Raw genomic sequence first — 14,062 nt, 5'->3', positions numbered from 1 at the left:
CCCCATGATCGGAAGGTCGGTGGTTCGACTCCACTGAACGGCTACCCTGAGGTACCCCTGAGCAAGGTACCGTCCCTACACACTGCTCCCCGGGCGCTGCATTGGTGGCTGCCCACTGCTTCACTGGGTGAATGGGTTAAATGCAGAGGAACTATTTCCCTACGGGGACTAACATGCACACTTTACACAGAACATCACATCAGTTACAATGTAGAATCCATGTCATTTATAGTTTACAAATTACAAAATGTTTACACCAAATTATGACAGTGTTTACATGGTATCACCCACTACTAACATTAATTTATTTACTGTATCTTTTGAAAAACAAAGTACCGCTATTTATACAGCAAAGACTTAAGAATATTTAACAGGAGCAGGTTTCATTTTCCCTGGTTTTACTATCACACTGTTCACCAAACGCAGCAAACCTTCACCATCTTATCCAGAAGGGTCACCTCTTCACCCTCACATGGAAGAAGTAATCTGATTGGCATGGTGGTATGTTTGAAGCAGGTCCCTTGTGTAGCGCTGGAACCCAGTCACGATGTTTCATCCATTTCATAGGCTGGTTTGCTGCAATAACGCCAAATAATTAGCAACTCCATAAATAGAAGGTAGTTCTGCAAAATCACTCAGTAGGATGTTTGTTCTAATTTGCTATGACCTCAGAGCGCATCGAAAATAAAACTAATAGGCTATAAAGAGTGATATGAACATATTTAGAACTTACCGGAATGAAAATGTCTGGAGCACCAACAGATATTTGGAGATGGAAGAGAACTGGATAACAGCTCGTCTCACAGCTGCTATCCAGGCTAGACACCATTGTTTGGTAAAATCGATACACGAGCTGCCTCATGTTGCTTCCAGGTTGGGAAAGAATGAAAAGATAAACCATTTTCAACCTTATTCTCTTGCCGGTCGTGCGATCGAACATTGCAGCCGACCACACAGCAAATATGAACCGTGGAAGTTGGTGCAGTTGATAAGGTACCTTACAATCAATAAATGAATGAATAAACTTGTAAGATAAGAGCAAGTAAGTTCTTACTTTAGTTAGCTAATATAGCTAGCAATGAACAATTAAAACCTGCTACTAAAAGATACACCGGCTTTTACAAGTAATTTTACTTATATAGACTATTTTGTTGTATTTTTTTTAAAACAAAGACATCGCCACAGTTTTGATGTCATTTTTATATAATGTTAAGAAATTAATACATATTATTAATGCTTATTTGCTGATTAGATTGTTTTATGAGAGGCCCAGACTTGACTAGGTCACAGGCTAACAGGAAACTGCATGTTTTTGCAGTATATGAGGAGCAGACAGAGTGAAACTAAGTTCAGACGAAGGGTGACAGGTTACCCTGGCAACAGACCTTAGAAAGGGGAAGTTATTGCAAGCTGCACAGGAAGTAAGACACAAAGAAAAGAGGAACTGAGTAGAAGGAGTTGTTTGTATTGAAACTGTGTGTGACGTCTGAAGTACTAAAATAACACATATATGAGACTCATGTTGAGCTTCTAATGTTAGAGATTCTGCAACTGGCTTTGGGCTGTGCAGGGCTCTCTCTTCCGGAAGATGATTGAATAAAATATATAAATGTTTTGACCACTCTGAGTCGAGTTTTCTCTGTTCTATCATGGGGATCAAAGAATCGGGTTTAATATTAAGCAAAGATTGAAAGCTAAGGGTCACTTTGCTATATATTAACCTTAGCTAGCTTTCGACACTCAGAGGAATAAAAATTACATCCAAAAAGCGTTGTCTGTGTAAGAAAATACTATCCATAGCCTATGTGTGAGTTAATGACCAAAACAGATATCTAACCAACAAATACCTTGCAAAATTTGACAGCACTGAACTTTCTGGTAAGCTTAAAAACCAAATAGTACAACGATGTGTAAGATTTGAATAATTAGGGTCCCTGTCTGTGAAGGTTCTCAGTCATCCAGGTCATTGTAATCTAAGGAGCATGGAAAGAAAAGCGTCTGGACTTCTTTAAGTTTCTTGAAGACATTTCACCTCTCTGAGAGAAGCTTCAAGTCCAGACACTTTTCTTTTCAAGATCCTTAAATTATGGTCACTATTAAACATAACTAATGGAGGGCTACTGTATGATCAGAAATTTCTCTCTCCCTTTTTAAACACGTCCACAGACGTGAAAACCTCACCCCAGTCTTTTCAGTTTCCAGATGACCACAAACCTATTAGAAAAAAGAAGAAAAAAGGTCCCAGCTAGTGGTGAAAATCAGAGTGAAAGATCAGATGAGCTACATCACTCCAACAATGCAGATACACAGACAGCTACTGTAGTGGAGATATCAAAGATAGGCACGGCTGTGGCACTGATTCAGTCTTTGAGCACTACGATCACCCCGGTGTGTCGGCCAGAACACCACTTAAGGCCAAATTGTCCCAGAGTACGAAAGAAGGAGGGAGCTTGAGGTTCCGTTTGAGGCACTTTATTGTCACCACTCAATTTCTGGGGCTGTAAACACAGCGGGTGTGTACACAGGGGCGGAGCGTGGGGGTGGCTTACTGGGCTTAAGCCCGGGTTGTTTTGTCAGAAGCCCGGGGTATTTTGGAGTGTAATTTTTTCATAGTTAGATGCCTGGCTGACAACTGTATAAAACAAAAAGTACACACAATATTCGAAGCACATAGTGCACACTGTGGGAATTTACGACTGTGCGTGAATCCCCCCCTGATATTGGTATGATCCAAGCTCAGGCACTAAGCGACTGAGCGAGGGGGCGGGGCAGCTGCTGCCTGTGTGCGCTGTTGGAGAAACGGAGCCAGCCATACTAAGGAGAGCTTAAGTTCGACCAGGTACCAAAGCAAATCATTCGTACTGTACAAATAATGTAAATATGACGGTGTATCATGAAAGATTGATGTCAAACTGATCACTTGACCAATATTACGTTACTTGCTCTTCAAGTGAATCAACAAATGGCGAAATGAAAAGCCGAACAAATGCTATTTTTTTAGAGAGTCTTAGCTTACGTGTGTTTATTTCATATTTTCAGTTCTTACCCTCCCCGACTAAATCGGTTTCAGTTATGTACTGAAATATAAGAATGGACATTAGAGGCTTCTTTCAAAGAAAAAAACTCAGGTAAATGTTATTTTATATATTATGCTTTGCATGTTGTTCAGTATATTTCTATGCAAAACAAGAGGGATTTGAGTACACAGCAGGATATTCACATTTGTAACCAGATATTTACATACACTTTAGGGAGAAAACATAAAACATTTTTACTGTACAACATCAATTTAGAGTAAACTTTTGTTTTAGAAAAATATTGAAATATCTTTTGAATTAGTTAAATGTCAGAATAAAGAGAGAGAGAGCTTTCTTTTTTTTTTATCACTTTCATCAAATTTAGGAGTACATGTACACTAAGTTTATTGTTAATTAATAAGAAAACTCCAGACGATTCCATTCTGAGCTGAAGAAGCTTCTGATAGGTTAGTAGAGTCCATGTGAGTAAATTGGTGGCACAGCTGTGGATGCATATAAGGCAAAACACAGAGCCTGTTTCTTTGACATGGGAAAATCCAGAGATGTCAACCAAAACACCAGGAAAAGAACTGTGGAGCTCCATAAGTGTGGCTGAATTTTGAATACAATTTGGTGCCATTTATAATTAAGAAATACAGATAGTTTCTCACTTTACTCTTAAAGTTAACAAATATGTTTTTTATATTTATCAATCTAAAAAAATAAACATTTAGTCTGATTTGATGTTACAATTAAAAAAGTGTTTGTGTTTTGATCTGAAGAGTTTGTAAATATCTGGTTTCAACTGTATATTTGATGATTGTCAGCACAAAGAGGGAGAGAGAGGAACAGAGAGGGAGATGGAGAATGAGGACAGAACAGAGATGAACAAGAGCAGGTGAGACAGACATGTTAGTCAAATGGTTATTTACCAAAAGTATCACCGTATCATAGGTCCTCATGTATCTCGTACCTAGTGTTTCTTTTTAGGTTTACTATTTTTCAAATTCTACATTTATTAAGCTTGAACATTTATTAGGCTTGTTTGCACAACAAGGCTAAATAATTATATAAACTTTTCTCAATCTAAATAGTGGACTTTGGTAGAATTAAAAAATAAGTGTAGTGCAGGTCTATGATGATTTTTAGTGCTATCATCTAGTTCTGATTCTGGTTCTGTCTTGGTTAAATCCTAAGTAGTCCTGATTTTGAACTGTTGTAGTCCTGTTTTAATTCCGGATCAGTTCTGGGTCTGGTTGAATTGGGGTTTAGTCCTCGTGTCTTGATACAGCCCCGACTTTGTTCTGCCTTGCTGCTTAATTAAAAAACTAGTTTAAGGTGTCCTGCATGTGTGATATATATTTTTCCCTATATGAAGTCATTCTTTTTTGAACAAAACTCAAAACAGAGCCTATCAATCTTTCAGTCATTTCTAGCCCCCCCCCCCCCCCCCCCCCCCCAAAAAAAAAAAGAAAAAATACCACATGCATACTACCCTTTAGGGCTAAGCCCCGGGTGTTTCAAATGTCTGGCTCCGCCTCTGGGTGTACATAAGAGTGTGTGTGTGTGTGTGTGTGTGTGTGTGGTTTCCTACAAAGGAAATAAACAAGGGAAATAACGATAAATTAAGATAATAGACAAGTCAAATACTCAAATATAAACATAATACAACATAGTTAACATAATCACATATAAAGATCAGAAAAATATAATACACTTCAAACTGCTCACACTATGCAACTAAACGGTATTAGTGCGAGGTTAAGCAACCGTCAGTACACAGGAACTACTTCCGGTAGTTATACAAAATATAAGCGTCCCCCATTATAATCCGCTATAATGCTGTTATTGTGAAGGGCAAGCGGGACGCCATACTTCCGGTCGAACTTCGTTCGCTATTTTATTAATCCACGTACCTAATTGTTCGCTACAAACTCCGCTACTTCAAAGTAAACAATCACAAGCATAACATACATCATACAGAGAAGGTCAGATAACACAGGAATGACATTATGGACATACGAACGGGTAAGCTAACAACATAAATTAGCATATGAAATGAGGGTGAACTCACGCGTTGCATGCGTGGCCTACCGCTCCAACTATGGACTACATCAGAAAATGGGGCGACCGTGGCTCAGGGGGTTGGGAATCGCATCTGTAACCTGAAGGTCGCTGGTTCGATCCCTGGGCTCTCTGTCCTGGTCGTTGTGTCCTTGGGCAAGACACTTTACCCTACTGGTGTTGGCCAGAGGGGCCGATGGCGCGATATGGCAGCCTCGCTTCTGTCAGTCTGCCCAGGGCAGCTGTGGCTACAACTGTAGCTGCCTCCACCAGTGTATGAATGTGAGAGTGAATGAATAGTGGTATTGTAAAGCGCTTTGGGTGCCTAGAAAAGCGCTATATAAATCCAATCCATTACATTACCTCCTAAATGGTAACATACTACAGTACTGACACAAACAAAGGCAAAATACAACACAGGTCACTACTTACTTGTCATTTACGCACACCTAACATTCCCCAGGAATCAGTGCACCCCTCCGGACCAACACTGCTCATCCGACATTAAACTGCCCACCTTACTAACCGGATGATGTCACTAGAAGGTGGGCTGGCCCAGACAGACAGAAGACTGAATATTAAATGAACTTATATAAACTTATAAACACCAGTAAAACTATTCTATGAACTTTGGGGCCTTTTATACAGCTACTGTAAGTTCCCCATTTTTTTTCCCAACTGTCTTGTTCTGGTGCTAGACATTCAGAATCACATAGGCTACTAAGACAAGAGAATGAAAAACTAAAAAAAACAAGTAGAGAATCAGAATCAGACTTTCTCATTCAGTCAAATATCTGACAATCCTGAAAGGGTCCAGTACTATACTGGATTGCCTGATGCTGCTACTGTCCTGTTTTTAGAAGCCCTTCTTTCCAGATTTGAACTCAAATATCATTCTGATTGTACTGTCCAAATGATGCCCCTAGTTTACCAGTTATTTCTAACCCCGATGAAGCTCAAACTTAATTGTGGCTATGTAGACCTAGCTAGAAGGTTTAACTGCAGCACAGCCAAAGTAACTAATATTTTTACAACAATTGTTAGTGCACTGTATGACATTTTGTATGTTGGCATGCTGGAAAACAACATTCCCTCAAGAGCCAGGAATCAGACATTGCTATCAGATTGCTTCCAGCCATTTCCTAACTACAGGATTGTACCTGGGTGGCACGGTGGTTAGCACTGTTGCCGCACAGCAAGAAGGTCCTGAGTTCAATTCCAACATCAGGCCGGAGTCTTTCTGTGTGGAGTTTGCATGTTCTCCCCGTGTTTGCGTGGGTTCCCTCCGGGTATTCCAGCTTCCTCCCACCGTCCAAAGACATGCAGCTTGTGGGGATAGGTTAATTGGATAATCCAAATTGTCACTAGGTGTGAATGAAAGTGAGTGCGACTGGTTGTCTGTCCCTGTGTGTTGGCCCTGCGACAGACTGGCGACCTGTCCAGGCTGTACCCCGCCTCTCGCCCTACGACAGCTGGGATAGGCTCCAGCGCCCCCCGCGACCCTGAAAAGGATAAGCGGAAGCGAATAGATGGATGAATGAAGGATTGTACCTGACTGGACAGACATCCATTTTCTTTCTTTTATTGACAATTATAAATTTCAGAGTCATGAGGGGCTGTCATTGGGTGAGAGGTGGGGGTTAGGACAGGTCACTGGTCTGTCACTGATTAAAATACTTTTTTTTTTAGTTTTCACAGTTATCACTGGAGCTGTAAAAGCAAGGGATTTAAAAAAAAAAAAGATGTTTAGCGCAGTGACAGGTAATTCACAAATTGACATTAGTATTGGCAAGAAGTTAATGCATTAACATTGGCATCGACTTCTTTTACAGTATATTTGTTGTCATGTATTGCTTTTACTTTGGTTTTAATATCTAAATATAAAATGTTTCCAACACTTACAGCAAAATTTAGATCAGAAAAATCTAAATCTTTTGCAAAAGTTACAAATTTAGGAAAGCAAGTGGATTTACATCAGGCTGTATGCTTATTTGCATTATGGGTTAATATCTAATGAGATTTATTTTTTGGTTTAATTGTTTGTTTGTTTAAGGAGCTTGCAAAGAAAAGAGTCTGGACTTCTTTAAGTTGCTTGAAGACGTTTCACCTCTCATCCGAGAAGCTTCTTCAGTTTAGCTCCTTTGACTACGTTGACCTGGATGACTGAGAACCTTCACAGGCATGTTTGTTTGTTTGTTTTCTCTTTGGGCTGCTTTGACCTCTCCAAAAACAGTTTCATGTGTGTATTGACTATGTGCACGTTAGCATATGCTACTTCCGGTGCGGAAACTCCTGTGGGGAGCTTTGTTTCCGGTGTCCTATTCGCGCCTGGTTTATGGTCCAAAACAAGTTAAGCAAATGAATGAATCAAGCGGTGATTTACATTTCTATAGATGTCTTGGGCAAATATATCTGTAAATGATGTTCATCGACTTGTCGATATTTTTTCCCCACACCTCAGGGCAAAAGAGAAAAGGGATTCAAATGTTATATTTCTCAGCTGTCCCTCGTTTATCGCGGGTGTTATGTTCTAGAAATAACCAGCGATAGGTGAAATCAAGTAGTCAATTTTATTTTTTGACGGTGCAAAACGTTTGGTGGACATCGTGGACATACAGTACTGCACTTCAGAGTCACACTGCTAGCGATCGATGCAGCGATTCTGTACTGTACAGGAGAGACGTCACGGAGGAGATCGTCTGCAGCGATCAGGACGCAGGACACAATGTGACGTAAAAATAAGCATGCAAACTTGCACTAAAAAATCTGCGAAACAGGGAGGTGAAAGGTGAACCGTGTTATAGCGAGGGACCGCTGTAATTTTGAAGGTAAGTCACAACATACCCTTCGTAAATACTAACGTATAGAAACCGTTACCAGCAATCATTCATTTTTTGTGTGGCTTTTTTCACGGTTTGTTAACATGCTGTGTAGGTGTGTACTTGACTAGCTGATCTCGACATAATGGGGGAAACATCTGGTTTGACTATTCTTCACCTGCAGTTTGAATGCTGAACATTTGCCTGTTTAGATCATAAGACCAGTCACTATACAGAGATGTGCTTCTGAATGTGGACGATGTGTCTTCAGCTGCAGTAATGCAGTTCTGCTTGTGTTGAGTGATGTAAACAACTGATCGATCTAAACTCTTTAGACGTCAAAATTGATCATTAGATTTTTTATGACACACAGTGGTGAGTGTTCCCACCTTCTGCTCTTTGTAACTTAACGCGATCTTTCCGTTTTCGAGTTTTAGACATGATTTTGGAGGATATCTTCGCAGTAGTGATTGACCGCAAAGTAAAGCTACCGGAAATGTACAACCCCACATCCGGTCTCAAACCAGGAAGTTAGCATTTTCTCGTGCACAGGGTCAATTGTGTCATCTGCTCAAACTTAAACTTTTCTCCAAAAACATTTTGCTCATCCATGTGAGCAACTACAAATTTCAGTCGAGCTTCATGATGTCGATTATGGAGCTGTTGCTTCTTTCTTAGTCAGCACGCTCTCAGTCCATGGTTATATAACACTGTCTTCACTGTGGACGGTGAGGCTGGTGTTGCAACAGTTTCCAGTTCATGGCAGGGTTGAGCCTTTGTGATGGACACTAAGTACCTTTGCTTTATTAACAGAGTTGGAAAGCTAATGAAACACATTTGATTTTGCTCCACAGAGTGAAAAGAAACAGAAAATCAAAACATGAAGATGAAAGAAATGAAACCAAAGAGTAACATAGGTATGTTAGATTAGGCAGAACAGGTGTGACTGGTTCTGTCAGTGTGGGTGTGTACCTGTATGATGTTCTAGCAGGTGTATAAATATCTGCAGACACAGAGCCATTAGCACAATAATCACTGCTCACCTTCACAACACTTTAAGGAATAATGGAGGTTTCAAATTTAAAGAAACTTATAGATGATTTGTGTCTCTGGGAACAGGTTAATATAGAAAAAACAGGTCTCATCATTGATGGTGCAGCTCTGTACTATTCTTTGTATTATACGTCTGATCCAAAGCTGGACCAGCGCTGTGGAGGAGATTATCCTGGATTCAAAGATGAGGTCTGTAACTTCTTTGAGACTCTGCAAGACTGTGAAGTCACTCCGTACGTCTTCCTGGATGGAGGCTCAGGGCCTGAGAAGCACAAAACACTTGTGTATCGTCTAAAACATAAACTGGAAAAAGCAAAGACAGTAGCAGAGACTGAGCCTGACGCTGCACCACAAGGATGTAACGTCTTACCACCTCTGGTAAAAGATGTCGTCATAGAAATCTTAAAGGAAAAAGACATCATGTTTGAACAGTGTTTAGGAGAGGCAGACCCTGTAATTGTTTCTGTTGCAAATCAGAATCAATGTGCTGTGCTGTCCATTGATAAGGATTTTTACATCTTTGATGTGCACAAAGGTTTCCTTCATCTTGGCAACTTTGAGTGGAAAAGAAAGAAGGATGGCAAAATTCCTGCTAAGCTCTACACACGTTCAAAGTTTTGTGAGCATTTCAAATTAGACCCTGCTCTCATGTCAGTCTTTGCTTCAATAGCAGGAAATGATTATTCAAGATTAGAAGATAGGGGTAGGTTTGCAAATGAATCATCTTCACCTGGTGAGAACAGCATTAAAAGACTGGATGGTATACTCAGGTTTTTAAGTAAAGTGAATCTGGATGGTTTGAACGACTCACAGAAGAGAGAACGTGCTCTGAGTCAAGCTTTAAATCATGTTGGTAAAAAAGAGAACAAAACATTCAAACTCTCCATTTAAAAATATGTTGAACCAGAAAAACCAAGTTCTAAGTTGCCATCATGGGTGCGTAAAAAAGTTGAGCGTGGAGAACTCACCACTTTCGTCATAAGTGTTGTGGATCAGAAGACAATGATGCTGACTCCAGCTGTGGAGGACTTTTTACAGAGCAGTAGTTACACAGCTGCTTACCCCATCAGACAGTACTTCTATGGACTGTTAATTGGAGATAAGATGTGCACTGAATATGACAGGAATCATAAAATAGATGTACAAGCTCTCCTGCCAAAAGTGAGCAGTGATGAACAGAAGAAGCTACAACTAAAGCGTCTGCATAAGGTACTGAGGTTAATCGTGAAATATGTGTTTAATTACTCTGACAGGTCATAGATGTGTTTCTGTGGTACACATGAGCATCTTGTCTGTGTGGTACCTCTCTGTGCAGGCTCCTGAGGGTTTGCGTCACAGGGTGTTTGAAGAAGCTCTGCAGGTTCAGACTTCAGCCTTAGAAAACATCCCCGACCAGCTGAAGCTGCCAGTCTGTGTGACTGTTTTCTGGTTTAACATCTTAAAGCTTGAAGCTGAAAAAAAAGCTGAAACTGTCCTCCACGCCCTCCTGCTGTGGTTTGTGTGTGACCCCAATAGCCCAGGTTGGTCTCAACTTCTACAGTTTCATCTCCATAAATCTGATTATTCTGTTAATTATTCACAGTCAGCTGTCAGCAGGTTAGTCTCTCTGAAAGCAGTCAGCAGATGGACTGTAGTCAGAGTTTGTGTGACAGCAGCAGCACTGATGCTTCCACATCAGCCTGAACAAGAAGACAAACTGCTGCTGGTCTCTGGTTCTGTGTCACTGAAACTTTGTCTTATTTTGTCTGTAGAGGACGAGTTTGAGAGGAAGATGAAAACTTTAAAGGATGAAGGTGTGAGTAACTGGCAGCCCCAGCCCCATGTTGCTAAAGCTTTCATCCAATGGCTGTGCTGCATGAGGCAGAGCCTCCACCTGAACCAGCTGCTCTGTTCCCCTCTACCAGAACCTCAGTGTGCCCGGTAAACACCAGACCAATGATGCGCTCCACAGATGTTTAACACACTTCATCAACTTTAACTGAGATTTTCTGCTTTGTCAGGCTTTACTGTGGACCTCTCCTTCATCGGCTGGCAGATGAAGACACGATTGAAGAAGTACAGAAAACACTGAGAGGAGAAAAGAAGGAATTATATGAGAACCTAAAGACTGCTTGTAATCCATCTTCTGGAGAGGGATCCTCTCAGTCCTCTAGGGTTGAGGTTCCCTCCACTGAGAAGGAGTCTTCTAGTGGGGAGTGGCAGACAAAAAAGAAAAAACAAAAGGGGGGGGGGGGGGCAAATCGCAGAAAAAGAAGTGATTATTGAAATTGAATGATGTTGCTACTCCTGTCAGGAACAAAAGAGCTGCTGGTCGAAGGAGGACTATTACATAGTTCTTATTCTTTGCTTTGTCTTTATGATTAAATTAAATTTTTCAGGTAGAGGGTTGGTCAAATGTGATGCATTCTTCATGTAGGTAAAAATCTTTAGCAGTATGGGCTAAATATGTTTGATCCAGTTCAGTAAACACGGAAATGATTTATAATTTTTTTTGTTTGGGACTTCAGTAACCTGATTATCATTGTGTTGTTCACCGTTTGTAACAAACAGTCATAAGTGGCAAAAGTACAGACTTTATTTACATAAGTAGAAGTACAGATACCCGTGTATGAACAAAATACTCCAGTAAAAGTTGAACTGCTGAAGCAACGTCTTTATTCAAGAAAAAGTGAAAAAGTAGCACTGCAATATATTCAGAGTAAGGAAGTAAAAAATAGCCTGTTGAAGGACATTCTACTAGGATTTTTGTGCAAAGGTAATTGAAGCTTGTATTATATTAATATAATAATAAAAATATTATTACATGACAATAAAATGCTGTTCCAGTCTAAATCTGAATTCTAATGAATCTAATCAGCTTTATTCTGTTATGTAGGACACAAGCATTGCTATAGAATTTAAATAAATAACACCTACCTCTTGGTGAGGTGTTGTTTGGGAGAGGATGACTTTGCCTCCAAACCTACACACTAAATTGAGAACAGTCAAGGGTTACAGTTGGATTCGGCAGCTGGGGGAACACAAATATGTGTGTAGTGGCTCAGCAATGGGAAAAAAAATTACAACTCACAATATTTTTTCCCACACAAGCACAAGTGAGCTTCAGTAGATTTTCTTTGTGTGTATGATGTGATCAGCTGATCTGACCTGCTCCTCTTTGTGGATTTATACAACTGAATTCAACAAGATGTACACAGCCTGAAACTATCATGTCTGATGTCCCCTACACTGACAGTATACTGTTTATACTGTCTTTGTATTAGACGGTATAAAGTTGGAATTCAGTGAGTGAATCTAAACATCAGCTTAAATGCAAATTCATCTCTCTTACACTCAGAAAAATAAAGGTGCCAACTGGAACCAAAAGTGGTTCGTTAGACTGATGCCATAGAAGAACCTTTTTAGTGCCACAAAGAACCTTTCAAGCAATGGTTATTTGAATAACTATTTCTTTCAGTGGTTCGTTAAAGAACCTTTAAAAACCCCAAAGAACCATTTCTTGATGGTTCTTTGGGGTTTTTCAAAGAAGTTTTTCGAAGAACTATTTTTTTTACAATGGTTCTTTAAAGAACCTTTTTTGAGTGGTTCTTTAAAGAACCACTATAAATCTTTCAAAATAAAATGTATCATAAATTGAATTTGAGTAGGGTAAAATAAATACAGGCACGTACACATATATTAATAGTTTATTGTTGTATACCAAAAATCAAAAAGGGCATTTTAACCCTCAGCACAACATCACTACTAATACATGTCACACATTAGTCATTTAAACAGTAATAATTAAATATTTCTATAAATAAATACACATTAAACTATACTAGGATAACACAACAATGAATACATGTATTGTTTAATTAATAAATCATCAGAAAGTGATAAAAACACATTAGAAATAACAATTGCTTCATAACAGACCAATAAATCAACACATTTTCATCAGCAGATTTTTACATGTTCAGTAAAAATATTTCAACAACAATTTTTTTGATTAAAATTATCAACAAACTTCAGCCTTACATTATGTAAGGTAAGTTTCATGTTGGACTCTTGGTCCTTTGTTAGTCCAGTTTAGGACAATGTCAGTCTCTGACGTATGTGTCATATCAAAACAACCCCACACCTGCAGTTGTTTCAGATTTTCACAGGTGTTTCCTGTCAGCTGGTCAGTCTCACTCAGGCGGACAGCCATATCAACCAACCAAACGACAAGCTACTCCCATGTGCTTCAAACACCTCCCACTCTAAGACAAGGAGCTGAGAGAGAGAAAAGATCAATTATAAAGAAGAGAGAAAAGTGAAACCCTCCTCAGAAGGTCTGACTCGCATACCTGCAGTCGACCTGTGATGGACTCCAGTTTGGCGTTCACGTCATCCCAGCGGCGGCCGCACTCCCTCATCAGTGCCATCAGCCGAGCCTGAATGGTGCCCTGGAAGAGCCGAGTTAAAGTCCCGGTCAGGCTGTCCAGCTGGATGAGCCGAGGTCCCGCCTCTCGCCGCAGCCTCTTACAGAAAGAAGGACTGGAACCCAAGTCAAATGTATGCGATATACAATCAATTCACAAGACCACATTATAAAACAAAGTCCCGTTCTTGCCTGATTTGAAATGAATTCTGCATCAAAACAGGGTGACAGAATTACAACGAGAGTTTGCAGCAAATGTGAGTACAAAGCTTCACTTTGTACAAGCCTGCTATTAAAGTTCTCCTGTATGCAGACGACTTTCCTGTTTTCAAGGCACAACTTGGATCAATGAGTTCACATGGGTTTTATCACAAGGGTGATAAATATACAACATATAGTCTTTTTTTTTTTTTTTTTTTTTTTTTTTTTTTTTTGTGTCCCGTTTGGATCTATAGCCATCAGAATTGTTGTCTTAAGGCCAAGAAAGATGCCAAGCGGATTTATTTTACCAAGTGGATCGTCATGGCCTTTCCATATTGGTCCATTTGATTGACCTTTATTATAATTATGAATTTATTTTATTTTCAGTTGCTACAAACGGGACAGACATGACTGGAGGATAGGACAGGGAGAAAGAATGAAAGAAAGAGAGGGAGAGAAAGAAAACCAAATGGGAGAAGAGACGGTGAGAAGGGGGGGAAGAA

General features: G+C 39.9%; 1 protein-coding gene across 2 annotated transcripts in view; it reads left to right on the top strand.

The window, feature by feature from the left end:
• Window positions 1-11,336, top strand: part of LOC120714375 (protein asteroid homolog 1-like) — a 33,725-nt gene extending 22,389 nt beyond the window's left edge. Inside the window, exons 1-4 of one of the 2 annotated variants that reach the window (XM_040000558.1) lie at window positions 8,398-10,162; window positions 10,269-10,473; window positions 10,705-10,873; window positions 10,954-11,336. In XM_040000558.1, the coding sequence (XP_039856492.1) occupies window positions 9,956-10,162; window positions 10,269-10,473; window positions 10,705-10,873; window positions 10,954-11,218 (846 nt within the window). In that variant the 5' untranslated portion in view covers window positions 8,398-9,955 and the 3' untranslated portion in view covers window positions 11,219-11,336. Of the gene's footprint in view, window positions 1-8,397; window positions 10,163-10,268; window positions 10,474-10,704; window positions 10,874-10,953 lie in introns of those variants that run through there. The other variant, XM_040000557.1, reaches the window with a different exon arrangement.
• Window positions 11,337-14,062: the final 2,726 nt, after the last annotated feature.

This window comes from Simochromis diagramma, unplaced genomic scaffold, assembly GCF_900408965.1.
Source record: "Simochromis diagramma unplaced genomic scaffold, fSimDia1.1 OVJJ01000596.1, whole genome shotgun sequence".
Taxonomy (NCBI): domain Eukaryota; kingdom Metazoa; phylum Chordata; class Actinopteri; order Cichliformes; family Cichlidae; genus Simochromis; species Simochromis diagramma.
This window is presented reverse-complemented; position numbering and strand designations above follow the sequence as displayed.